This window comes from Schistocerca americana, chromosome 11, assembly GCF_021461395.2.
Source record: "Schistocerca americana isolate TAMUIC-IGC-003095 chromosome 11, iqSchAmer2.1, whole genome shotgun sequence".
NCBI lineage: Eukaryota > Metazoa > Arthropoda > Insecta > Orthoptera > Acrididae > Schistocerca > Schistocerca americana.
The window spans coordinates 100,117,462-100,145,111 of record NC_060129.1 but is presented as its reverse complement, the minus strand read 5'-3'; the positions used below and the strand labels follow the sequence as shown (position 1 = coordinate 100,145,111).

General features: G+C 40.9%; 1 protein-coding gene across 3 annotated transcripts in view; it reads right to left on the bottom strand.

Annotated features, from left to right (window-relative positions):
- The window catches only part of LOC124553634, a 518,253-nt gene that overhangs the window by 344,770 nt on the left and 145,833 nt on the right, over positions 1–27,650 (bottom strand). For all 3 annotated transcript variants that reach the window (XM_047127501.1, XM_047127504.1, XM_047127503.1), the window contains exon 8: positions 20,367–20,536. In XM_047127501.1, the coding sequence (XP_046983457.1) occupies positions 20,367–20,536 (170 nt within the window). The remainder of the gene's footprint in view (positions 1–20,366; positions 20,537–27,650) is intronic.

Genomic DNA, 27,650 nt, shown 5'->3' with positions numbered 1-27,650 from the left:
TTCAACCAGTTCAATTGATTTGTAGTTACCCTGAACAGCAAACTCTTTGCACATTTTCTTCCATTGGTGTTCCGTTAAATCCTTCGACAAAAGATGCATTCGTCTCTCAAAATGTTGAGTACCGGTTGATATCTCGTTTCTTCGCCACTTTTCAAAATTGTTTGTTGTAAAAATTTTTACCGTTTCTGTCTGCACATTTTTTTCCGAAGGCATCCTCCACATATTTGTCGTTACATGCGATGGCCGATGCAAAATTTGAGAAGACATTGATGACAGTCAATAAACATTTGGGTCTTTTGTTAATTTTTTAAATGGATTTCAGAGTACCAGAGTCCATTTCTATTACGTCAGCTAGCCATCAATCGTATATGAAAAGTTGGATGACATTACTTCTTTTAAAAAATTTTCCCAAGTTTTCTGTAGTTCGTTGGTGGTTTCTTCACGAACATTCACTACCTCTCTAGCGGCTACAATTTTTTTGACAAATTTACTTTTCTTTCTCTTACATACTGTAGGAAGACCTTCATCAAAGTGAAATATTCTCCCGACATAGTAGTATAGTTCATGTTGACCTAGGTCGTCAACCAATTGTCTTGGTGTTAGCACCAAATAAATCGAAGACAAACTTCTTCTCGTTGTCTTTGTGGTAACGCGCCAAGTGTGTGTCAACGTTAACAGAAGTATCTAAATTTACCGCTCCACACACAACACTTTTTGGTTGACTGGTTAGTTCACCGATCATGCAAATACCACGAAAGTGGCTGATTTTCAACTGTTTTGCCAACTTTGCTAGGTTAAAATTTGGTTGAGCTTTGTAGCTCCCTCATTCTCTATTGCATGGTTGTGTCCCTTCTGTTCTTCCAATACTACATCGTTCTTTTGTTTTGTCGTGATTACGTTTTGCAATGGCAACAACGCCACCAGGCAGTGAACGAATTACTCCTGGTGCGGCAAGTAAAATTGGTAGAAATCCTCCTTTATGTTAGGGTAGTCCTGACCCTTAATTCTTTCTCATAAGATATCCAATAATTTTTTACGAGACGTATGCCTAGAGTTATGAGTAGGTTTACACCAGTATTTTGCTTGTCTTTCCTCGTCCGTTGCGAGTCAGTCAAAAACTCGTGATTGCTGTAGAGCGGATAGTTGCTGAGTTTAGTCTTCCCACTCGGCAGAACACTGTAGTCAATCGTGAAATTGTTCATTTACGCAGACAAAAAAGATGAACCATTTTTATGAACCTCATCTGTTGTCATCCAAGCCATGGCTAGTTTTCCTTTTCCATACACTATTCCTCTTATTGTCATTGCAGGCAATTTTTAACCAAATGAAGCATATTCCGCTTGCATTTGTCCCTTTGGGGCCGACTGCCGTTCTTTGCCAGCTCTACGTGTTTTATCTAGACCTTTGTGGTATCTGTAGACTACGTCACGTCTTTTGCCTATTTCATACAACGGATTAATTCCTTGTTTCCTTGAGCCAGTCTTTCATCCAGTGTTGTTCCTGGACCACAATAAATGTGTCCTGGTAGATGCCTTTCGAACGCAAGTTCGTTGATCATCGTTTTCACCAAGCCTTTACCATACTTTTCACTTTAGCGGAATGTATGCGGAAGATTGTTCAAATATCTGACTCCTGGGAATGTTGATGAATAAGTTACTGTATTTATTCCGCAACATCTGTTTTACTACCTATATTTTCAGTGTTAAAATATTTGTTGCCTTCCATCTCCTCACCATGGATACTCATTAATCTATCTCGTAACTGATGTACATCATTCATCCAGATATACTCGACTGCTTTGTCTGTGTACATATTTATGACGACTTCACCCACTTTCTCATCAGCATTTGAACGAATGGTCAACACTTTGATCAAACTTCAGTCTTGGGAAGAAAAGGTCAACCATTTCTCTTACCAAATAAATGTTCTTGGCCACCACTCATGAACCATGGACCTTGCTGTCGGTGGGAAGGCTTGCGTGCTTCAGCAATACAGATAGCTGTGCCATAAGTGCAATGGAGGGGTATATGTTGAGATGCCTGACACACGTGGGGCTCCTCAAAAGGGCCAGTAGCCTTTTCAGTAGCTGCAGGGGCAACAGTCTGGACGATTGACTGATCAGGCTTTGTAACACTAACCAAAACACAATATCTGTGCTGGCACTGCGAACGGCTGAAAGCAATGGGAAACAAGCCCTAATTTTCCCCCAGAATATGCAGCTTTACTGTATTGTTAAATGATGATTTTGTCCTCGTGGGTAAAATATACCGGAGGTAAAATAGCCCCCATTCGGATCTCCAGGCGAAGACTACTCAGAGGACGTCGTTATCAGCAGAAACAGAACTGGCGTTCTACAGAGCATAGCGTGGAATGTAAGATTCCTTAATCGGACAGGTAGGTTAGAAAATTTAAAAAGGGAAGTAAATGGGTTAATGTTAGATATGCTGGGAATTAGTGAAGTACGGAGGCAGGAGGAACAAGACTTCTGGTCACGTGAATGCAGGCTTATAGAAACAAAATCAAGTAAGGATAATGCACGAGTAGGTTTAATAATGAATAAAAAATATAGGAACGCGGATAAGCTACAACGAAAAGCATAGTGAACACATTAGTGTAGCCAAGATAGACCCGAAGCCCACGCCTACCACAGTAGTACACGTTTATATGGCAACTAGCTCCGCAGATAATGAACAGATTCAAGAAATTTATGTGAGATAAAAGAAATTATTCAGATAGTTAAGGGAGAGGAAAATGTCATAGGAGAAGATAGAGAATGAGAAGTAGTAGGTGAATGTGGATTAGGAGTAAGAAATGAAAGATGAAGCCGCCTGGTAGAATTTTGCACAGAGCATAACTTAATCATTACTAATACTTGTTTTAAAAATCATGAAGGAAGGCTGTATACATGCAAGAGGCCTGAAGACACTGGAAAGTTCAAAAATGGTTCAAATGGCTCTGAGCACTACGGGACTTAGCTTGTGAGGTCATCAGTCCCCTAGAACTTAGAACGACTTAAACATAATTAACCTAAGGACATCACACACATCCATGCCCGAGGCAGGACTCGAACCTGCGACCGTAGCGGTCGCGTGGTTCCAGATTGTAGCGCCTAGAACCGCTCGGCTTTCCCGGCCGGCCCGGAAGGTTTCAGATAGATTGTATAAAGGTAAGACAGAGATTGAGGAAACAGGTTTTAAATTTACAGGGGCAGATGTGGCCCTGACCACAATTTATTGTTTATGAACTATAGACTGAAATTGAAGAAACTGCAAAAGGTAGGAATTTAAAGAGATTGGACCTGAATAAATTGAAAGAACCATAGGTTGTAGAGCGTTTCAGAGGGAACAAGATCGAGAGCTATCAGTTCTGTCCGTCCCCAGGAAACGAGAAGATGAAAGACAAACTAAATACTCCCAACAAGGATCATCCGTTCTTCTAGTCAGCCTCGTCACGCTTGACTTCGTCTCTTGCCGATGAGACAGCTATGAAAGGTCACATCCTCAACAACGGGAAGATAGAGAGTATGAAAGATGTTCTTGGTGGGTTCTTCAAAGCTTATATATAAAGAAGTGATAGTGACGTAAGAAGGCGATCTAACAGTATGTTTCACATGAAGTTGAGGTGCCAGCGATGCCATTCTTCGTTAGTCTGATCGAAATGACGCCGTTGTTGAAGTAGTAGGTATGCTTCCAAAGGTAGGCAAAATTGTTGTCGAGAGTGTGGCAATCCGTGCTGCCGCAGTAAGATGCGCACCAGAATATTTGCTCAAACTACTACAAGAAAGGCCTCAAATCTGAAAATTCCCATTTATTTCTTTGAAGCACAGACAGTCGAGATGACAGGACTGAGCAGCAAAAGAAATTTCGAGCTAGATGTCACAAATTACTACATTTCCTAAGAGTTTGGCATGCCTCACCGAATTTTCGTTCTGATCCAAACTAATTGCAAAAATAATCAGTTGGCTGACTCTTCCCTGTTCGATCACGTCCAGCTTCAGAACGCCTACCTGACGAATAGGGGAAACGAAGTTTTTCCTCAATAAATGTGGAAACCCGACCCACCTGGCGACATTCTGAAAGCTTACGGTGCTTTTCGTGATTTGAAATGTGCGACACAGGAGAGGGGTGACTTTAACTTAAATCTATTCAGTTTCGTCCAAAATTATTCCATCTGTGTCTTAGACATGTCAGTAATCATAACTGCATTGGCAACGCAAAATATGACAATGAAGCTGTGTGCAACGTTCAACGGTAAAATTCCGAATGATGCACATGTCTATATAATCATATATGGCAAGATAACATTTGATATACGACGCTCGACACAGAATTGTCAGTGAAATTTTTTAAGAATTTTCTGTACGAAGTGACTTCTGAAGTAATCTTTCGACTCTGTCCAGTCTTAAGACTGCTTCCTCTGGCTCTTACATTTCCATTAGTCTTATGTGTTTTGCCGTTAGTTCATGCCTTTTCATGTCTGCAGGCCCCCCTCACCCACACACACACACACATTACATTTATGTCAGTGTTACTCCTATGTTGTCGATGACAAATTTTACATCTGTTTGCACGTTTATCCATAGCTAATAGATTTATAAAAACGCAGTCACAAGTTTAATTTCTTGGCACTTACTATATATTTTTTGTTGCTTTCTTCTCTTTCGTCATCCCCCACGGAATATAACACTCAGAGTTCTTTGTTGGTGAGATTCTTTATTTTTTAGATATTTTATGACATTCTTTGCCTGTGTTATAATGTTTCTCCATCATTTACATATGTGGTTGAAAGTCATCGAGTGACTTCTCCTTATAACCGTGAATTCGTCTTTATGTCACCACCATTTATGTAGAAAAAAGCCTTGGTATGTTTAAAGTCGAATTGCTTCAAGATCTTTTTCTACATAAATGGGTAAACGTGAGGTAAGAATACCTGCCCTTTCTTGTTTTGTAACCGTGTGTTACCCTGATAAAGATGAAGTGTCTGCCTTTATAATCAGTTGAGTGATTAACACGTTTTTCATTTGTTTAATCCCGATGACGACGAAATTCGTGCAGTTTATGAGTATTACCAACAACGTAATTGGGTAAGTAGTGCTCGTACGGGAGTATATCTATTATATTTTTCAGGTCTATATCTTATTGTTGTGAGGAATCAACGCTTGTTTATTCACTAATTTGAGACGACTTCACTTCTATCACGTATCTTCGTACCAGGTTCATCGTTCTTTATTTTTCAACGTCGATGAACAATCTTTGCACTCTTGAAGCCACATTATATCCTTCATTACACATGTTTTGACTCCTTTCGAATTTTCTTTCTTTCTTGCTATCAACTTTACTAACATACATTTTTGCTCTCATACAAAAAAATTCTTTCATTATTGTTCCATTGCACTGATCCTTCATCTTTCCTACAACTTTCTTGTTCACTGGCGGTACACTGTAAATACTCTCTGTTCGATAGTCACTTGTGTCAACTTTTTCGATCATCAGTTCATCTCATCGTAGAAATCTTCAGACTCTTTGTTTTAGATGATGCTGCCAGTGCCTTCGTAACTAAGTTCAGTTTTTTCTCCGTATTTAACCTTCATCATGTTGTGGTACAGGTCGCACATTGACTGTACACGTCGAGTACGCTCATACCAACAAAACATGGCTTGTTGAAGACGATTTTTACCTTCTAGAATGAAACTTTCACTCTACAGCGGAGTGTGCGCTGATATGAAACTTCCTGGCAGATTAAAACTGTGTGCCGGATCGAGACTCGAACTCGGGACCTTTGCATTCGCGGGCAAATGCTCTACCAACTGAGCTACCCGAGCACGACTCACGCCCCATCCTCACAGCTTTACTTCTGCCAGTACCTCGTCTCCTACCTTCCAAACTTAATCTGCCAGGGGGACGAGTACAGTAATCAGGTCCAGATGGATGTGAGTTGCAGTGGCTATGCAGAAATGCAGAAGATTGCACAGGCTACGGTAGCATGTACAGCTGCATCAAACCAGTCTTCGGACTGAGGACTATAACAACAACAACAACAACGATTTTGTCAGTTTCTTGAATAAATTTTCGAAAAGTAGCAAAGAAAAGAATATTAGGAAAGATTTAGGATAAGAACTCTTTGACCCTCTTGGACAACTACATCTTCCTTGTTTCTTCAGAGAAAGTCATAAATGACTTCACAACAAGGTTCTGCCAAGGAATAAACAAGAAAATTTGTCTGGAGGGCACTACCGAATATTAGACCTTAACGTTCTGCCGAAGATGAGGACTAGGACAAGAACGAATAAATGAAAACGTTAAGAGAGGAATCATCCCGGCGTAATCAAATCAGGGAAAACATGAAAACGTAAATCCTCACGACCGAAAATGTTTGAAACGTCCTAAACGTGAGATCAGGCTCTTAACTACCATAACACGGCGCTCCTTCTAGCTCCATGTGGCGTGCTCAACGATTCTGCCAAAGCCTTCCATTGCACGGATCTCAGAATTCCCCATGGGCAACTTAAGTGATACGATGTTGATGGGATCCTTTTCGCATTTATAGTTACCACATTGACAAACTATAACACAGAAATAAAAATTGTAGCACAGAGTGGGAGGCATTAAGACAACGCAACTGCTACCGACCATTAACTGTTCACGTAAATAGCTTCGTTCTGTCTTGCGTGCTTCATTTATAACAACAAATCGCTGCGTACTTTTATTCTTCGCCTGTCTGTTACGAAGGAACATAGTCCCTTGTGATGCCGTCTGTATCGGGATCAGGCGAAAGGCCTGACACAAACACTTTAGTACAGTGACCAAATGTGACAAAATACGTATGTTGATCATCTGTCTGTTTTATGTGTATCAGTTGGGAAAGAATTTTTTACTACGTTTTCAGAGTGTTGTGCCATCCCCATGACATTAGTGTGAAAACCTACGAAACTAATGCGGCGATATTAAAAACAATCGTATTGATAAAAGTCATAAAGACGATGTGTTGTGATTATTGCAGTGAAGGGGATGCAACGCACTTCCCTGGGGCACACTCGAGGTTACTTCCACGTCTGACGGAGAGTCTCCATCCGAGATAACAAGCTGCATCCTCCCGACAAAAAATCCTCGATACACTGACAAACACCGCTTGTACGCCACATTGTCGTACTTCTGACAATAGACGTAACTGGTACTGAGTCAAATGCTTTTCGGAATCGAGAAATACCGCACCTACCTGATTGGCTTGATCCGAAGCTTTCTGTATGTCACGAGGGAAAAATGCGAGTTGGGTTTCACATTACCGATGTTTTCAGGGGCCATGCTGGTTGACATGGAGGAGATCATTCCGTTCCACATACCTCATTACGTTTGAACTCAGGATATTGGACGGTAGTTTCGTGGATCACTTCTGCTACCCGTCTTGTAGGCAGGTGTCATCTGTGCCTCTTTCCAAGAGATGGGCACGGTTTTTTGTTGGAGGGGTTAGTTGGAAGAGGGGCTTACACAGTCTCTATAGAGTCTGACAGGTATTCCATCGGGCCAAAGAGTTTTGTTTAGTTTTAACAATTCCAACAGTTTCTCAATGCCACTGACACTTTGTTTTTACTCGTGTGAGGACTAAATTCTATTGGGTTTTCCTTCGTGAAGGAACATTTGAAAACGGAATTAAGCATTTCAACCTTTGCTTTACTACCCTCAATTTCATTTCCTGCCTCATTTGCTAGGAGCTGGACCATAACTAACTGACTAACAAACCAACAGTATTTAGATATTGTGCTGCCGTACACCTTCGCCACCTCACCGGTCGGCACTGGGAAACCCTGTATAGAAGGCACTGCTGAACTAGGCGCGCCTATGGTCGAGAAGACCAAGACACGCCCCCAGGCTCCACGCTGATAACGCCCCCTGGGCAGCGTGCATATCGGCCGCTGCCTCCGACCGACCTGTCTCAAGCTCTCAATCTCAGCACCCAAGTGCGTCGCATTGTGCTCCAGTCGTCCACAGTGATAGTCATCAACTTAGTTAGCTGTGAGGTCATCGCATATACACTACTGGCCATTAAAATTGCTACACCACGAAGATGACGTGCTACAGGCGCGAAATTTAACCGACAAGAACAAGATGCTGTGATATGCAAATGACTAGCTTATCAGAGCATTCACACAAGGTTGGCGCCGGTGGTGACCCCTACAACGTGCTGACATGAGGAAAGTTTCCAACCGATTTCTCATACACAAAGAGCAGTTGACCGACGTAGCCTCGTGAAACGTTGTTGTGATGCCTCGTGTAAGGAGGAGAAATGCGTACCATCGTTTCCGACTTTGATAAAGGTCGGATCGTAGTCTATGGCGATTGCGGTTTATCGTATCGTGACATTGCTGCTCGCGTTGGTCGAGATCCAATGACTGTTAGGAGAATATGGAATCGGTGGGTTCAGGAGGGTTATACGGAACGCCGTGCTGGATGCCAACGCCATCGTATCAGTAGCAGTCGAGATGCCAGGCATCATATCCGCGTGATTGTAACAGATCGTGCAGCCACGTCTCGATCCCAGAGTCAACAGATGGGGACGTTAGCAAGACGACAACCATCTGTACTAACAGTTCGACGACGATTGCAGTAGCACGGACTATGAGCTCGTAGACCATTGCTGCGGTTACCATTGACGCTGCATTACAGACAGGAGCACCTGCGATGGTGTACTCGACGACGAACCTGGGTGCACGAATGGCAAAACGTCATTTTTTCTGATGAATCCAGGTTCTGTTTACAGCATCACGATGGTCAATCCGTGTTTGGCGACATCGCGGTGAACGCACATTGGAAGCGTGCATTCGTCATCGTCATATTGGCGTATCACATTGCTTGATGGAATGGGGTGCCATTGGTTACACGTCAAAGTCACCTCTTGTTCGCATTGACGGCACTTTGAACAGTGGAGGTTACATTTAAGATTTGTTACGACCCGTGGCCCTACCCTCCATTCGATCCCTCAGAAACCCTACATTTCAACAGGATAATGCACGACCGCATGTTGCACGTCCTGTACGGGCCTTTCTGGATACATAAAATGTTCGACTCCTGCCCCGGCCAGCACATTCTCCAGATCTCTCACCAATTGAAAACGTCTGGTCAATGGTGGCCGAGCAACTGGCTCGTCACAATACACCAGTCACTACTCTTGACGAACTGTGGTATCGTGTTGAAGCTGCATGGGCAACTGTACCTGAAAGCCCCATCCAAACTCTGTTTGACTTAATGCCCAGGCATATCGAGGCCGTTATTACGGCCAGAGGTGGTTGTTATGGGTACTGATTTCTCAGGATCTATGCACCCAAATTGCGCGAAAATGTAATCACATGTCAGTTGTTGTATAATATATTTGTCCAATGAGTACCCATTTATCATCTTTATTTCTTCTTGGTGTAACAATTTTAATGGCCAGCAGTGTAGTTCAAATGCTGACACGGATAGGGTTCAGGAATTGGTACATGTTATCTGATTGCTGTTAACCACAGAAATTCAGACTACACGCTATTGAAGTTAAGTATTCAATCGATTCCTGTAATAAAGTGTATGGCAACCGCGTTTGCATCTTGTGTTGTACAGAGAAGAAACTGGCCACCCAGTCCTCATCCAGCCAGAACCACAAAACGTTACAGAAGGCACAGCCACAACAGATAACAACAGAACAAGATCATTTGAGAATATTCTGGTACCAGAGTCATTGAAAGTGTCATTCATTGCTCTTTTAAGAGCCAAACGCATTTCATTAAGCATTTCGCTATTTGTAGGTCTATGGTTTGTTTTATACCTATTATGCAGTAACCTCTGTTTCTTTAAAGCTTTCTTTGCTGTGACTGTTTACCATGTACCATCCCTCCCATTATGAACTGTCCTACACATACACTATGTAATTAAAAGTATCCAGACCCCGCCCCCTCCCAAAATATACGTTTTTCATATTAGGTGCATTGTGCTGCCAACTACTGCCAGGTACTCCATATCAGCGAGCTCAGTAGTCATTGGACATTGTGAAAGAACAGAATCGGGCGCTCTGCAGAACTCGCGAACTTCCAACGTGGTCAGGTGATTGGGTGTCATACTCCTAAACAGCTCTAGGTCCACTCTTTCCACTGTGATAGTGAAGTGGAAACGAGAAGGGACAAGTACAGCACAAAAGTGTGCAGGTCGAGCTCGTCTGTTGGCTGATAGAGACCACCGACAGTTGAAGAGGGTCGCAATGTGTAATAGGCAGACATATATCCAGACCATCACACAGGAATTCGAAACTATACTATACCAGGGTCCATTGAAACTACTACGACATTTAGTCGGGAGGCGAGAAAACTTGGATTTGATGGTCGAGCAGCTGCTCATAAACCACACATCGCGAAGGAAAATGCCAAACGACGCCTCTATTGGTGTAAGGAGCGTAAACATTGGACGATTGACAATGGAAAAACGTTGAGTGACGAACCACGGTACATAACGTGGCAATCCGATGGCAGGGTGTGGGTATGGCGAATTACCGGCGAACGTCATCTGCCAGAGTGCTAGTGCCAATATTAAAATTCGGTGGCGGTCGTGTTACGGTGTGGTCGTGTTTTTCATGGAGGGGTTTTGCACCCTTAATTGTGCCACTATTACAACACAAGCCTACGATGATTTAAATACCATCTTGCATCCCACTGTTGAAGAGCAATTCAAGGATGGCGATTGCATCTTTCAACATGATTGAGCACCTGTTCATAATGCACGGCCTGTGGCGGAGTGGTTACACAACAATAACATCCCTGTAATGGACTGGCCTGCACAGAGTCCTGACCTTAATCCTACACAACACCTTTGGGATGTTTTCGTGCCAGGCCTCACCGACTGACATCAATACCTCTCTTTGGTGCAGCACTCCATGAAGAATGGGCTGCCATTCCCCTAGAAACGTTGCAGCATCTGATTAAACGTATGCCTGCGAGAGAGGAAGCTGTCATCAAGGCTAAGGGTGGGCCAACACAATTCCAGCATTACCGATGGTGGGCGCCACGAACTTGTAAGACTTTTTCAGCCACGTGTCTGGGCACTTTTGATCACATAGTGTGTGTAAGAAAATGAAACACCTACTGTAGACCTTAAGATGTCTTCTATCGTCTGGCCACCAGTTTCGGTGCTTCAGTCCAACATCTTCAGGACTGAGGTGATGCTGAAGGGGTTAACACCATCCATATACACCAAGCGTCATCGGCCAACATCTATAGCTGTTTACACACACCATCTGTAACTGTGATGTTGACTCTCCAGCCATGAACTTAACAGTTGAAACTGGTTTCCATACAGTAAATGAAATCATAAGGACGGCTGTAGGTGTTTCATTCTCTGACACAAGATTTTGCGCACCCATCATAATCTTCAAAAAGTAGGGACATATAACGCCACTCGATTATATGGCGCGCAATGTGGTAACCCTGCAGCTGTGCAATATCCTCAAGTGTGACTTACATGCGTTTTGCTCAGACCATTAGCGAAAATTGTCTCCATTGACAAAGCCACTGAGGTGGAAGTGAACTTTATCGAAAATTGGCAGGTTGTTAATGAAACTATCGTGCATTTTTGCTAACTTGCGTTCAGCATATTGTGTACCCATCCGCAGAGCGTTGAAGTTGCCTTACGATCTGCAGCTTGTATACTTTCAGTGTTTCCAGAATGAGATTTTCACTCTGCAGCGGAGTGTGCGCTGATATGAAACTTCCTGGCAGATTAAAACGGTGTGCCGGATCGAGACTCGAACTCGGGACCTTTGCCTTTCGCGGGCAAGTGCTCTACCAACTGAGCTACCCAAGCACGACTCACGCCCGGTTCTCACAGCTTTACTTCTGCCAGTATCTCGTCTCCTACCTTCCAAACATTACAGAAGCTCTCCTGCGAACCTTGCAGAACTAGCACTCCTGAAAGAAAGGATATTGCGGAGACATGGCTCAGCCACAGCCTGGGGGAGCTTCTGTAAAGTTTGGAAGGTAGGAGGCGAGATACTGGCAGATGTAAAGCTGTGAGAACGGGGCGTAGCTCAGTTGGTAGAGCACTTGCCCGCGAAAGACAAAGGTACCGAGTTCGAGTCTCGGTCCGGTACACAGTTTCAATCTGCCAGGAAGTTTCACTTTTAGTGTTCTTTGGACGCTGGAACGATGCAGCTGTGAGGAATTTGCATGATGCGGAACAGAGTGAAAAGTGCTTGTTACGAAAGCAGTTCGCACGGCCCCGATTTTATCTCGGGTGTGAGCTGTTCACGGACTCCCTGCGGACTGCTTCTTCAGTGTAGAGTCCGTCACTTAAAATAGCACTGGGGGGGGGAAGACGGCAAAATTCTCAATGCGCGGCATTCACAGTTCCATACTTGTAATACCGCAGAGGCATGCCGCACTCCGCCCCACTGCCCCAAGTTTACTGTCCACTAAATGGCGAGACAGTGCGAGCAGCGTGTAGTGGATAATTCGGTGTCGCCAGCCTCACAGCACGCCCACAACATGTTCCAAAATTTCCTATTCTCTTGAGTCGCCCTGTACTAAGCACTTCCAGTAAAACTAAAATTATATATCGCTGTAATTACTGGTAATGACTACATCAAATCGCCACTAGATGTCCCTATGTAGATGTCAACTTCTCTACGATAGTCAGGAAGGAATTCGCAATTCTAGTTTGAGCTAAAAAGAATGAATGCAACATCTCATTCGGTTTGATTCTCTGTAGTATTTTTATGAAATTTCTATGTTTACCGTCGCAAGCATAATCTCTTTTGCCACAATGAAGCTGGAGCAGTGCAAGGGAGACAATGGTACTCACGGGGGAGCGTCGGTGTTCGTTATCGAAACTTACATGACAACGATTTCGTGCAAACGTTGTGGTCTGGTGTTTGCTGAGAAGTAGTGCCAGCAAAGAATGCCCTACAGCGCTTATTCCGAAAATGGGTCACACCGGATCTGTTTCCAAGAAGTAAAAGAAAAATAAAACATTCAGAAACGTGCCCACACACCAGAAAATGTGGCTGTAGTTCACCAGAAAATGTTTCCGAGTCCTTCCAAATCAACTTGACACCTGTCACAAGAGGCCGGCACATTACTTCTATCGTGCGGGCGAGTACTCCACCTGGATCCGCACGTCTATCGCTACCGAGTGACTATTTTCTGCATTGAAACCAGCACATGCTCTTCATCACCTGCAGTTTTGTGAGTGGCTGTTCACCGAGTTAATAATGTATGGCCTGGACATAGATCTGTTCTTTATGTGGATAAAGCTTACTTTCACCTCAGTGCTTATGTCAACTCACAGAATTACAGGTTCTGCGCAGCGGAGAATCCATTTAACTTCCGTGAACCACCACTGCATGATCATATGGTTGACGTTTAGTGTGCAGTGTCTGCACGTGACGTTATTGGTCCCACCTTCTTTCATCAGACGCTGACCTCGGCGCTTTACATTACGAACATTTTGAAACCATTTGAGCCATTATTAACGGAGGCTGAAAAGACCTACAGTTACTTCCAACAGCATGGAGCAACTGCTGACACAGCTGACCAATGCTTGGAACACATTCACACAATCTTCACGTATGACAGAGTTGTTAGCATAGACCAGCTCTAGCTAGCCATCCAGGCAACTTTATATGTCAGTGTGCAATTACTTTGTGTGGGGAGCCCTCAATTCGAAGGTGTATCGCAACAATCCTCATAGTTTTCAAGAACTACTACAAAATATTCCGGATGAGGCAGCAGCAACTCCAGCACTCTAGCTTTGATCCGCCTTCAGCAACTTGGTGACCAGAGTCCAAAAGTGCCTGGACGTGGATGGCGGTCACTTTTAGCATATGCTGTAGTCATCTTAGTACCGTATTTTCTTTCCTCCGCTGTGTTTATTCGTATCCTGGAAATCTGTTCTTCTGCCCACTTTAATTTTCCCCATCCTGTACACACACACACACACACACGCACACGCACACACACAAACACACACACAATAATGTATACAGGGTTAATGACCTAATACTTGAACCTCATATATCGCAGAAATGGAAAGTGCTATTATGTGTAGTTTCACAAAATGGATTCTAAATCTGGGGCTTCTCTTGATAGCTAATAAAAAGATTGTAATAATCCAGTCTATTGTTTCTACTAACATACAATTCTTCAAAACAAATTAAACGATGCTTATTGCCATTAACAAAGAAAAAGCAGGGCAAATTACATTGTCAGAGGTGTTTGTTATAGGATTCTAGTGCAAGCCGTCATGTTTTGTATCCCTCGTCGACACTTGTTCGTGGTATTCAACCTGCATAGTTGCTAGGTACAGCGTTATGTTTGCCTGCAGTGTGCTTGTGTCTGTTACTGTGTGACAGGTCAGGCAGAGGGTCATGAGTGGACTGTGGGATTTTCCAAATACAGAAAAAGCCGACATACTCGTGCTATATGGAGAGTGTAGGAAGACCTTCACAAAAATTATCTGTTATTCCAATATCGAACAGTGCGTCCAGAAAACGAACACCTGTATCTCTCTGTGTGAGCTCTGATTTCCCTCATTTTATCATAGTGATCGTTTCTCATCATGTAGGTCGGCTCAACAAAGTAACAAAATATTTTCGCTGTCAGAGGAGAACGTTTGTGATTGAAATTTCCTGAGACGATACTGCCGCAACGAAATACGCCTTTGTTTTAATGACATCCACACTAAATCCGGCATCATGTCAGTGACATTCTTTCCCCTATTTCTCAGTAATACGAAACGGGCTGCTCTTCTTTGAACTTTCTCGATGTGCTCCGGAAATCCTAACCAGTAAGAACTGCACACCTAGCACCAGCACTCCAAATGAGGACGGACAAGTGTACTATAGGCAGTCTCTTTAGTATATCTGTTACGTTATGTAACTGTTCTGCCAATGAAATGCATTCTTTGGTTTACATTCTCCACAACATTTTCTATGTGTTCTTTCCAATTTAAGTTTTTCGTAATTGCTATTCCTAGGTATTTAATTGAATTTACTGCCTTTAGATTTGGTTGGCTTGTCGTGCAACCGAAGTTAACAGATTCCTCTTAGTACTCATGTGGATGACCTCTCACTTATTATTTAGGATCTACGGCCAATTCTCGCCCAATACACATATCTTTTCTAATCGTTTCGCAATTCGTTTTGGACTTCTGATGACTTTACTAGACGATAAGCGACAGCATCATCTGCAAAGAAACCAAGATGGCTGCTCAGATGTCTCCTAAATTGTTTACGTAGATCAGCAACAAAATAAGATCTACAACACTACTTTGGGGAATACCAGAAATCAGTTCCAGTAAATCCAATCACATAACTGAGACGATATTCCATAAGCATGCAACTTGACTACAAGCTGCTTGTGAGGGTAATGCAGCTAGTCTTCAAAGGAAATTGCTTATGGTTCACTTGTTAGATGTATCCAATAATATCTGTCATTTGTGCAGGACCCATTCAAAATAAAACTAACTTGAGATACAGTCTGTATAAAACTAAAGGCAGCACGAATGGTACACTTGTTTGGCTCGCAAAAGAGCATAATGGAGACCAGTTGAGGCTTGAATATATATTGCACACAAGAACTTTAAGCAGCGAGTCACTCTTTCCAGTCTGCATCCGTGAATGGAATGTACAACAACATACATATGTCGCACAAGGAGAAATATCGTCTGCCATGCACTTCATAGTAGTGTGTAGAGTGTGCGAGTAAATGTAGATGTTGCAGTTATTGGACATTTAAAGCAGCTATTCGGTTCTGATTTCCTTTAAGGCTGCATGTCTGTAACATGGCTAATTTAAAAACAAAAAGGGGAAACACGTACCTTCAACTTTTGGAGTTACAGGGATTTTACTTTATGTGTGGTTGTGGCCCATCGCCCTTACACCTCAGTAAGAAATTTATCTATCGTCTGCCTACCAACAACGTTGCTTGCAGAAAGGTTGCGAAACTGTAACTCTCTTGTTTCTATGTCCACTTCTAATGTGTTAATCCTGCTACACTTAATTGTGTTCCTGTCCCGTGGTCCGCTACGTAATCATATTAATCTTTTCAGTTAATTTTTGTATATGTTATTATTACTGCGGTAATAAATCAGTCTTCCATTGTTCACGCAGTTACCGGCACATTTATTGCTGCCCAAGTCCCTCACATTCCATCTCACTAATTTTACTTTATTCTGTGTAACAAATTTCATCTCACTGATCCTGACTTTTTGTTTTTTCCTGAACTTCTTCGCATTACCTCAGTAGACTTACGTTTCAATAGTAGTCATTCTACCTGCAGTGTCAAATGAAACCCATTAAGATGAAATTCAAGTTGACTTGTCAAATGATGGTTCTAACTACTGGAAAAATACATTAATATCTATCTCTTTACCATTGTTAGAAAGAGATGAATGCATAAGTCAGTCCTCTTCTAAAAGAACGTTGCGTGAAGCTAAAATATGCTGTGAAGTTGGCATTCCTATCAGGATGCATGTAGCTTTTTGTTTATGTGACTGGAAGAACAAAAATAGAATGGCACACACATAGGAAAGGACCGAAATTTACTGCTGAGTTAGCAGCAATACAATTTAGATTTTGGCATATATCTTTTCTATTTAGCTCAAAGGACAGTAAGTTTAATAAAAGACTCTAGAAGCAAAATGGTGCAAGCTATGACTTCCAGGCATAGCACACATTATCCATGTTTAATGAACCCTATGGGTAAGAAAAGGAACATAAATAATTGTTTCACTCAGAGCTTTTAGCATTAAGACTGTAATCAATTTATTTGGTCTCACATCCTAGCATGTGGTAACTATGTTTCGTGGGTAAGGTTAAGGTTTAATTAACTGTGAACGAAATGCTTAACAATGAGGTCATTTAAGATGATGCACCAGCTAAGGTGGGACAATAATGGAGATAAAAAACTGATTTGACCCTTTTCAAATAAACAATCAAGGAACCTGATTTAATCGTTTAAGTGAAACCACAGAATATCTAATTACCTTGACTCGATGAGGATTTGAGGGTAAGTCGTCATTGACATGAATCTAGAGAATTAGCCAATCCACCACCTAACTGAGTGCTCATAGTTTTGCAAAACTAGTTAAAACTTTTGCAACATGGAAGTAGTGTTATGAAGTGAATGTGAAAAACATTTGGGAGATCGTATTATGAAGAAAGCTAAGATAAAGAGCTAAATTTTTATTTTGTTTCATCTCTTCCATGGTAAAAAAATGCAATAATACTACAGTAGTGATTTTTTCTTTGGATCAGCTTCAGAGTGTCAGAGGTTATTTCAGAACTCTCAGACAGCTAGCAAACTTGAAGTTTACACCAATGACTAGAAAAAAGGGAAAAATTTACTTGTAGTATTTAATTAATAATTATTTTTAATTGTAATATCTTGCTTGTTTTGATAAACAGCTGGATGTGAAGAAATGGTGAAGGTGAATTTTAATGTTTGGATTCAAAGGAAATATTTGTTTGCCCAAAAAGTCTATTAGAGATAGCCCTGTCCTATCTATTGATGGAGTGCAAGCACTACATTGTCATCTCTAGCTGATACTGAAGTTAAGTTGACTAGGTAATTTAGCCCAAGTATTCAAATATTCATTACTCTAGACGTCATTTCCTAACGTATCTGAACGAAAATGGAGGCTTTATCAAGTGTACGAATATCTGCAGCGTCAGAATCACTTAGAGGGAGACCCTATTCGTCTCGTGAGTCGCGAGTGTTTAGAAGTCTGCCACTGACACAAAACAGGTGGCATCCAGCTGGAGCCTGTTCCATTTGGAACGCACCTCTTGTTTATGTGGATGTATCAGCAATGAAATACCTTTTTCAATTTTTTTATTATTCAGTAGGCGATTTTAGGTGCAGGCATCACGACTGTATTCTGTTTTGAATTTAGTTTCACTACCCCACATTCACAATGAAATCTTAGAAATTTGCCAACATCAGAGAGTCAATTGACAGATTCCAGAGATTGCTAAACCAGTCTCTTAACTTTAGGAATGGCGAAAGCTTTCATGTTAACTCTTCCTAAAGAACCATGGTTATCTGAATTTATCTTCAGGATGTATATGACATATGATACGTGCATGCCATGTCTTAAGACAGTAAATTAAGTTGTTATAATCTGTTCAGTGACCTCTTAATGTTGATTACATTTGTTCATTGGGTTTTCAAATATCTTGAATATAAGGAACATGGAAATAGGTTGACTGGCGTACTATGATGGAGGCTGAAGTGTTAGTCACATTTACAGAGCTCAAGGATATGCACAAAAGAGGGAGGCCTGCAGAAGGCGTGAAGAAAACAATGTAACACAGAAGGGAAAATGTGATGAGTTCTTTGGCTGTGAATTTAAGATATCAGTCACCCAGAATTGTATTTAGTTATAACCTTTCATGTTACATGTTTCTGAACAACCATGGTTATCTGGAATCATCTTCATGATGGATATCATCCTATGTCTTAAGATAGTGGATTGAGTTGTTGTATACTGTTTAATAACAGTTGAACTTTGATTATTTTTGTTCATTGCCTTTTTATATATCTTGAGTGTATGAAACATAAAAAAGGTTTAGTTATGTAGCATGACGAAGGCTTAAGTGTTAGTCAGAGTTACAGAGCTTAAGGATATCTACTAAAATGGGAGGCCTATGAATGGTTTGAACAAGGCATATTAAAACAGAAGGGAAAGGCAGTGAGTTCTTTGACTGCAAATTTATGTTTTCAGTCACCCAGATTGGTATAAAGTTGAGATGACATTTGAATGAATGTATGGATAAAACTTCATCCACCTAAGGATTGCATTCTATGGGGCAAGAAAACAGTCAGGGGATTAGCTTGAACTTGAAGTAAGATGCATAGTTTGTAGGACTTCAGATGTGACAAAATACAGCTAGTAGTGCTCACTGTGAACAGTACGATATAAATTTAGAATGTGTAGAAAGTATAGAAGGTCACGTACACAGTTCTGATATTCTGGAATAACTGTCATAGTTTCGTGTGACATGTATTACTGGCTTATAAGTGATTGCTGTAGGCTAATTTATACAAATGTTTTGTTAGCACAAAGAGTAATACCAAGAATGAGTGCAGTGAACATACTAATGAGAGCAGTGCCATTTGCATCACTTTTATTCATTTATTAATTGAAGGAAGCTGTAATTTGCTATTGTCATTCCCACTGAATTTAGAGAATAATGGAAATCGCACAGGAAGAATACGTAGGAGAAATCTGTAAGAATAGGCCAAAGGAAGGCAGAAAATATGAAAAATAAATTCACAAAACACAAAGAAAAAATACAGAGTGAGATCAGTGCTGGAGGTCATTGGAGAAAACTATAATTTTAATAAATAAGCCTATTTTGCTTTGGTATTACATTTAATTTCTTGTCTAAAGTTTTTAGACTTTGGAATATGCTTTAAAAGTGTTGCCATATTCATAAGAATACATGAAGTATGAGGTGCCCCATAATAACACTTGACACAGCATTTCACATAGGTGTTTAATCATTTGGACTTTTATTAATTGGTTGCTTAAGGGAGACTAACATACTTATGTTCAGTACTCAGTGCAGGGCATAGTAAATTTTATTCTTAGGTAGTGGTATCTACTCAAAGTGTATTATTAACTGGAACAAGTTTCTACACAGACCACTTCTATAAAAGAAATTTTCCTCTGAAAATAGGTTATATTTAAAAATGAAGTTTAAATCTAAGAATTTAATTAATAATTTAGGTTAATGTAGGAAACCAAAATGTTTAATATAAATAATAATAATTGTTCTTCAGAGAGATTTCCATAGCTAACAACAAAAGACATCCACAATCTCTTTCTTAAGTGTTTAGAAATTTAATAACTTGGATGTGATGATGATGATGATTCTTGTAGTGTACAAAACTAATTCCTGTGCAAAGTGATTATTATTTCTTGCGGCTTATGAGTGTACTTTGATCATCTATAGGGCACATCATTGCAAGTTATGACTATATTCAAATAGTTACATTCTCCAATTTTCACAAAGGAGAGAAGCTAATCATAAGATTGAGTTATGAGAAAGTGGGTAATTCCAACCAGTCAGGTTGTTTTAAGAAATATGAGGTCATTATTTTGTTGGTAGCTATGAAAGGAGATTGGAAAGTTCATGTCCAATATCAGAACCATGAATATGAAGGATGCAAGAAGAAATAGTCAAGTTAATTATGTTTCACTATTTCTCTACTATTACAAGACTTATAGCAGATTCTAGTATTATAAAATATGATTCTCTAATTTACAAACTTAAATGATTCACTCAAATAAAATAAATACAGTACAAAAGAGACCTGCATTATGCAAGAAATGAGTTCATTGACATACCTTGAAGGTAAACTGTGGATTAATTAATTGGTCACTGAGGCTCACCATCAGGGAACCATGTTGTATACTGTATGTCAGAGACAAACAATCTTCACCGACAGGTAATGAAGAAACAGGAAGTGTTAGATGGCCATCATTCTCACCAGCTTCAATTTCTAAATATTTGAAACCTGTCATTATACAGCACTTGTTTATTAAACATTTTCCATATGTTCTACAAGCTTTCATCAAACAACTCAAATATAAACATAATGGGAACAAAAAACTTCCTGGCAGATTAAAACTGTGTGCCCGACCGAGACTCGAACTCGGGACCTTTGCCTTTCGCGGGCAAGTGCTCTACCATCTGAGCTACCGAAGCACGACTCACGCCCGGTACTCACAGCTTTACTTCTGCCAGTACCTCGTCTCCTACCTTCCAAACTTTACAGAAGCTCTCCTGCGAAACTTGCAGAACTAGCACTCATTCTGGATAATGGGAACACTTTCCAACATTGAAGGTGTTGTAGAAATATATATTATTTGAGCTATAAAAATATAACTAAAACAACTGGAAATGTAATATTAAGGCAGTGTAGATGCAAAAATGAGCTGACTGAATTGACAGATAGAGGACATATGTAACATTAAATTAGAGATGTAAATATTGAGCTCTGACTGACTGAAACTACTAGCACAGCAAATGCCAATTTGTTGAAGTTAGTTTCAAACTCGCCAGAAAAAGAATGAGAGGCAGTGAATGAAAGTGTGATGTGTCTCAGTTAATAAACACCGAGTATCTCCCTTTAAGAGTCTTGAGATTACACTAACTGTTGGTAATTACATAAAGGTTATTAAAATTTTGCAAAGAAATTAAAAGAATTAGTGAGATAGAGTATTTGAGATGTAACTTATTTTCCCAAAATTGCATGACAGAAACCAAATAACATCAGAAACTGAAAACTAGAGGCAAAAAGAATTCATCTATAGATATATTAAACTTCAGTATTTTCTGTCTGCAGGTGCAGTAAACACTGTACATATCTAATTCACTTGAGCCCATACTCATCAATGCAAATGATTTCCTTGGTTGCCTTACAGTAGTTCTTCCATTTATATCTATGTGAAGAGCTGGGTAATTTACCTGTCTCTTTGTAGAAAAACGATCACATACAAACAAATTCCTTCAAAGCACTCAAGCAAATTGAGTTGTTGTTTCATTAGCTGATCTTTTCAGTAGAATAATATGAAACAATTTGAACAGTATCAATGTTTACTGCTGGTAGAGACTGGTTTAAAAATAATTAGTTGCTCTACATCTATCAAAAAATGAACTGCTTCTCACATGTAACAACAGATTTTCCCTAATATAAGCGTTCACAACATAGTGAGTAATGAAATATGTTAAAGTAAATACAGTGGGAATCATAAGTTATGAAAGATACAATAATAAATGTCAGAACTGGTTGAATAACTGTAATAAGGGAAGGCAGGGCGTTTTGGTAAAGTATTGGAAACAGTGTAACAATGAGAATGTTGTTTTCATGACAACTTCACATTAAGTTAGTCACTAGTATATTCAGTTATTCTAGTAAATTCTTGCAATATTTTGCATATTTTGTTTGTCCATTAGATGTCATAGAAAAGAACTAAAATTATGGGGACAACTTCTAGAAAAAAATATATAAGCAAATTTTAAACTATGTCACCCATGCCCTATTGATCTTATCACTGAAACAATAATAGTAATAATAATAATAATAATAATAATAATAATAATAATAATCATTAGAATGGATTGCATTGTAAGACAAAACAATTACAATAAAAATAACAAACTGAATGAAAGTACAGATTAAAATATAAATGCAAAGTACTTTTTGTCCACTGTTGTTCACTGTAAGACAAATATAAGAGGTGACGCACCATAAGGGAGCTATGCAAATAGCTTACAAATTTATATTCATACATGCATTGATGAAAAATACAAAACAGTAAACTTTGGCGGCTGTTGGATGGATATGTGACACTGCAGTGTAGATTAATTGTGCTGTGGGCAAGCATAACAAACAGGGGCGTTATTAATACCAAGGTACAAGATCTTCACGAATTTCATTTCGTGTACTCAGTTGGACAGTAATTAAGCCTTGCCGACAGATGTGTGGACAATATACGTGAGATGTAAGCATTTGAGAGAGGATGTATGGCTGCGCTCAAAGAACCTGCTTGGTGAATCGTTTGACATTTGAATAGGAGTGATATCACTATTCGATGATGTTGGCAGAAATGGGTGAACCACGAGAGAACACGGCATCAAAAAGCAAGCAGTCGGCCTAGAGAGCTGACAGAGCAAGAGGACTGAGCACTCGTCTTAGCCCCAGATTTAACATTGTCATTGATCCAATGTGCACCTGCTGCCTCAGTGACCACAAAGACCACTAATAGGTGGCTGACAGAAAGAGGGCTGAGCTCACAGCACCACTTATGCCTACTAGCATGACCTTTGTACACAAACAAGCCCATTTGCAGTGGCTTTGGGCACATTCACTCTGGAATCTCATTGACTGGACTATAACTGTCTTCAGTGATGAGTCCCTCTCCAAACTGAGCCCTAATGACTAGTGAAAGCACGCCTGGAATACACTCCAGACAGTGGCCATATGACTCGACAACCAGAATTGACGGTCTGGGACATCATTTTATGTCATAGCAGGACCCCTTTCGTTGTTGTGCTTACCAAACCTTACATTGGCTACCAAGGTCGCTGGATCTCTCCCCAACTAACAACGTTTGGGCCATTAAGGGCACGGCCCTCAAAGCACATGGGGATTTTTACCATGTAAGGTGCTGATTGGACAGAATTTGGTATGATATCCTCAAAATGACGTCCAACAACCCTGTCAGTCATTGCCAGGACAAATACCTAGTTTCATAAGGCCCACATGTTCACCAATTCCTTATTGACTCGATCAGTTTTTGAAGTTCTTTCTCTTGAATAAATCATCCTATTTTTCTGGAAATGTAGTCACTTATTTGCCTGTACATTCACATCGCATCTACCGTTTCCGTTCCACTCGGATAATTCCTTCGTGGTTCATCATTGTCGTTTTTTTTCTTTCTTTTTTTCGTCATCGACTGTATTATGTTGTGATCAAGGACACTGCCAGTGGATACAAATAAGACCACCATCTTTTAGAATGTATTGTTCTTATTTCCTGTTACAAATGTTTTGTTTCTTTTAGCCTTTAGAACAATGTTCTAATCTTAAGTAGGATAAAATAATGTTTTCCTGTGATCCTTTAAGAGGACTACGAGTTTGGGATCCAGTCAGTTACATGTCTTGTTCAAGGTCACTTAAAATGAATATGAAGCCAAGTGTTTTAACAATTGTAAGGTCTGAGGATAATTCCGCTAGAGAGCGGCAGTGTGTGAATTACGGATCTCAGATGCGTCGAGAATTGGTACGTCTGGAAATTACAGGCGCCTCCAACACAGCGTGCCATGGGAGCACGGGAAATTGTGGCAGGCTAAACAGTGAAACCCAATAAGACCTGAACGCTGCGGTAGTAACGGCGCGCGAGCTACGCCACACAGCGAGGGGTCGACTGGAGCATGGCAAACAAGGCACTGCTCTACGTAACTAACTGTGGAACGGCAGCTGTCACGAAAATTAAACTTGATTCACACTAAAAACATACAAATAATATACTTGTGTACTTCACCCAGGAGCAATGGTACGGACTGGAACGGATGTTCCAAGGGAAATGGACATCTAAGTACGACTTTTGGCATCGCTTTAAATACACTCATGCTCACAAATTAAGGACAATTACAGAATGTGGCGCCACACGACGTGGCACTACACAAAACTGGCGCTAATAGCATAGGCACACAGGGAACACACACTACACAGATCTGTAAGTCCACGGTATTGGTGATATGTTGAGAAAACCGTTCCGAAACACATGCGCTACCGAACACCACTGTTTCCTGCGCATTTACCCCGACATCAATATGGGATATGATCACCATGCACACGTACACAGGCCTCACAAAGAGTTGGCATACTCTGGATCAGGTGGTCGAGCAGTGCCTCTCGGAGTTCCTGGAGTGTTCAAGCGGTTTGAAGATGTGCAAGGACGTCGACCGAGAGCATCTCAGACGTGCTCGATGGGGTTTTGGTCTGGAGAACAGGCAGGCCACTCCATTCGCCTGATATCTTCCGTTTCAATAGCAGCTCTGTGGGCCTGTGCGTTATCACCCATCAGGAGGAAGGTGGGACCCATTGCACCCTGAAAAGGCGGACATACTGGTGCAAAATGACGTCTCGATAGACCAGACCTGTTACAGTTCCTCTGCCACAGACATGCAGGGGTGCACGTGCATCAATCATAATCCCACCCCACACCATCAAACCACGACCTCCATACAGGTCCCTTTCTAGGACATTAAGGGGTTGGTATCTGGTTCCAGGTTCACGCCAGATAAAAAGCCGCCGAGAATCGCTGTTTAGACTATACCAGGACTCGTCGGTCAACATAACCTAGGACCACTGTTCCAATGACACCTGACTTTACGGGCTCTCCTGTGACCAGGGGTCAGTGGACAGCACCTTGCCGGTCTCCGGGCGAATACATCGTGTCTGCTCAGTAGTCTGTAGATTGTATGTCTGGAGACAACTGTTCCAGTGTCTGTGATAAGGTCCCGAGCGAGGCTACCTGCAGTATTCCGTGGCCGTCTGCAGGCACTGATCGTGAGATATCGATCTTCTTGTGGTGTTGTACACTGTGGACGTCCCGTACTGTAGCGCCTGGACACGTTTCCTGTCTGCTGGAATCATTGCCATAAACTTGAGATCACACTTGGTGGCACACGGGGAGCGCGTGTTACGACCTGCTGTGTTTGACCAGCCTCCAGTCGCCCTAGTATTCTGTCCATCACAACGTCATCTATATGTGTTCTTTGAGTCATTTTCAACACACAGTCACCACTAGCACGTCTGAAAACGTATGCACACTTATTCGCTGCACCGTACTCTGACATGTACCAACACCCCTCTGCGTATGTGGACTGCTTCCAGCGTCACCGTGCGACGACCGGAAGTCAAATGCACCGCACGGTCATTCCGCGAAGTGATGTAGAGCCGAAAACGCCCACCAGAGTGTTGTTTCACCATTTATCAGCATTATCCTTAATTCATGAGCATGAGAGTGTAAGAGAGGAGGAAAAATGAAACTGTGCGGTTTTATAATTCCGGCGATACTGATGCCATACTAGTATACAATCACAGTAAATGGTTTTCAAAATACAGTCTATTCAAGAGAAGACTTCCAGTGCCATGCCAAAGGAAACATTACAAATCACTCACTCTTTCACGCAGGAAGATGCAGTTGGTGACCTCTCCCAAGTGTTGGTAGATATGTGCTAGGCATTGGTAGTAATACTAGCACGTTCAGTAATGCGTGGATCATTTTTCGGAGGAGACTGGTCAGGTTACAATTTAACAATAATAACAGTAACACAATTAATAGTTCAGACATTTACAGTATATACCTACAGGTGTAGTGTGACAAGAAGTGGACAAAGTGGGAACTATCGCCTCTTTTGCCTGAAGTAAAGTAAGGAAACCATGGAAAATATAAACCAGGAGGACCAGATGAAGATTAGAGCCTCCATAATTGTAAATAAAAGGTCAGACTGTTGGAAACACAGTAACCTCATTCAGGTTATACCTAGTGCAGAGTACGTTTTTGCACAGATTTTTTTTCACATAGGAAAAGATTGTTGCTACACTGTCCACTCACTCCTCACAATCTATCACAGTACACTTTTTACACGTCATTTCATGCTGAAATTCTACGTCCAGCATCATTATACATAAATAAGGTCATATGAACGATGTTTTGGTAAATTTACCTGTATAATGAGTGAGGTATTAAGCTCAGGAAGAGGGTAAAATCTTAGTATCACACATTGCGGAGGTTTAAGAGTAAGTCGAAGTGTTACGTGAAATGGCAATGTGTTATTATTATTATTTACAAATTTGAAAGGAGTCTACTGGGGCAAACATGTATGTGACACCCGAATATGACAAGCATGTTGATGTAAACTAAACTGAAACTCTGATACTGTAAACGATGTACGTCTCTTGTAGGCTTTATAAATCGGATAGCCGACTGTGCCCGACCGCAGAGCCAAAGATACCGCTTCTGGTCTGAGACTGTGGTGTTGGAGTAAGAGAGCGCTTGGCACACAGTTGTAGGCAGCTGTCTGTGAGCGAAAGACGATGGAGCAGGCAGTTTCTGTGGTGTGCTCTGTGAAGCCACCAAGTGTTAGATTACTGTTAGTGTTGTTGAACATGGAAGCAAAAGTCTTCATGCACGCAAGGTAAAGATTTTAAATAATTGTGATATTTGTTTTTGCCAGCACGTTAGTATAGATGAGTTGGCTGATAATTTATAGTTGTTGAATGACCCCAGAATGTATAAGTAAACATTTTATAAGAAGGCTAGTTAGATATTTCACTTTCGTAATGTTGTTAAGATTTGTTAACAGAGCTATGTGTAATTTGCATTTATATAGGATTAGTGACGTTAGATGATACTTGCTGTTCAAATCTCATTGTTTGTGAATCAGTTGTCAGTAATGTAACTTCAGTAATCAGATGTTTTTGAATAGACAAACTTAACTTCCAATATAATTTTGCTAAAAAAATCTGTGTTATTCATTCACCACAATCAGTACCACCTGGGTAGGTCATATGTTTTTTTAAAGACGTTGGATATTCCTTAAATGTTTTCATTTAGCAACCAAAAGAATTTCATGTGCATTTAAAGGTTTCATGGCCAGTACTGCACACTGCTGAACCTGTAGCTACCATATTTATAATTTTTTTATGAGGGATCAGAATATATCGCATTACTCCGTTGCTGCTTTAGAGGTAAGTCAGTTCAGTTTATTTGTTATGTGCGCAGAGACAAAAGTTATTGAGTTTTGAACAGGGCCAGGTGATTCAGTGCCTAAGGGGCTGAATGTATTTTGCAGTGACTGTATTATTGGTATTGTGAGCTGCATTGCCCAATCAGTTCGTATAAAGCTTTTTCAAACAATAACACAGAGTAAGCACACCAGTTATAACACGCTACACGACGATTCGAATAAAGTATGCATTCCCACTTCAGGCATTCATTCGATGTAATCGCAAACATTTTTAAACGGACCTTACACAATTTCTACCATACCTCTACTCTGCACAAGCCAATAAATTCTTTACTGTGCGGAATACGTTACTCAACCGGTACTTTC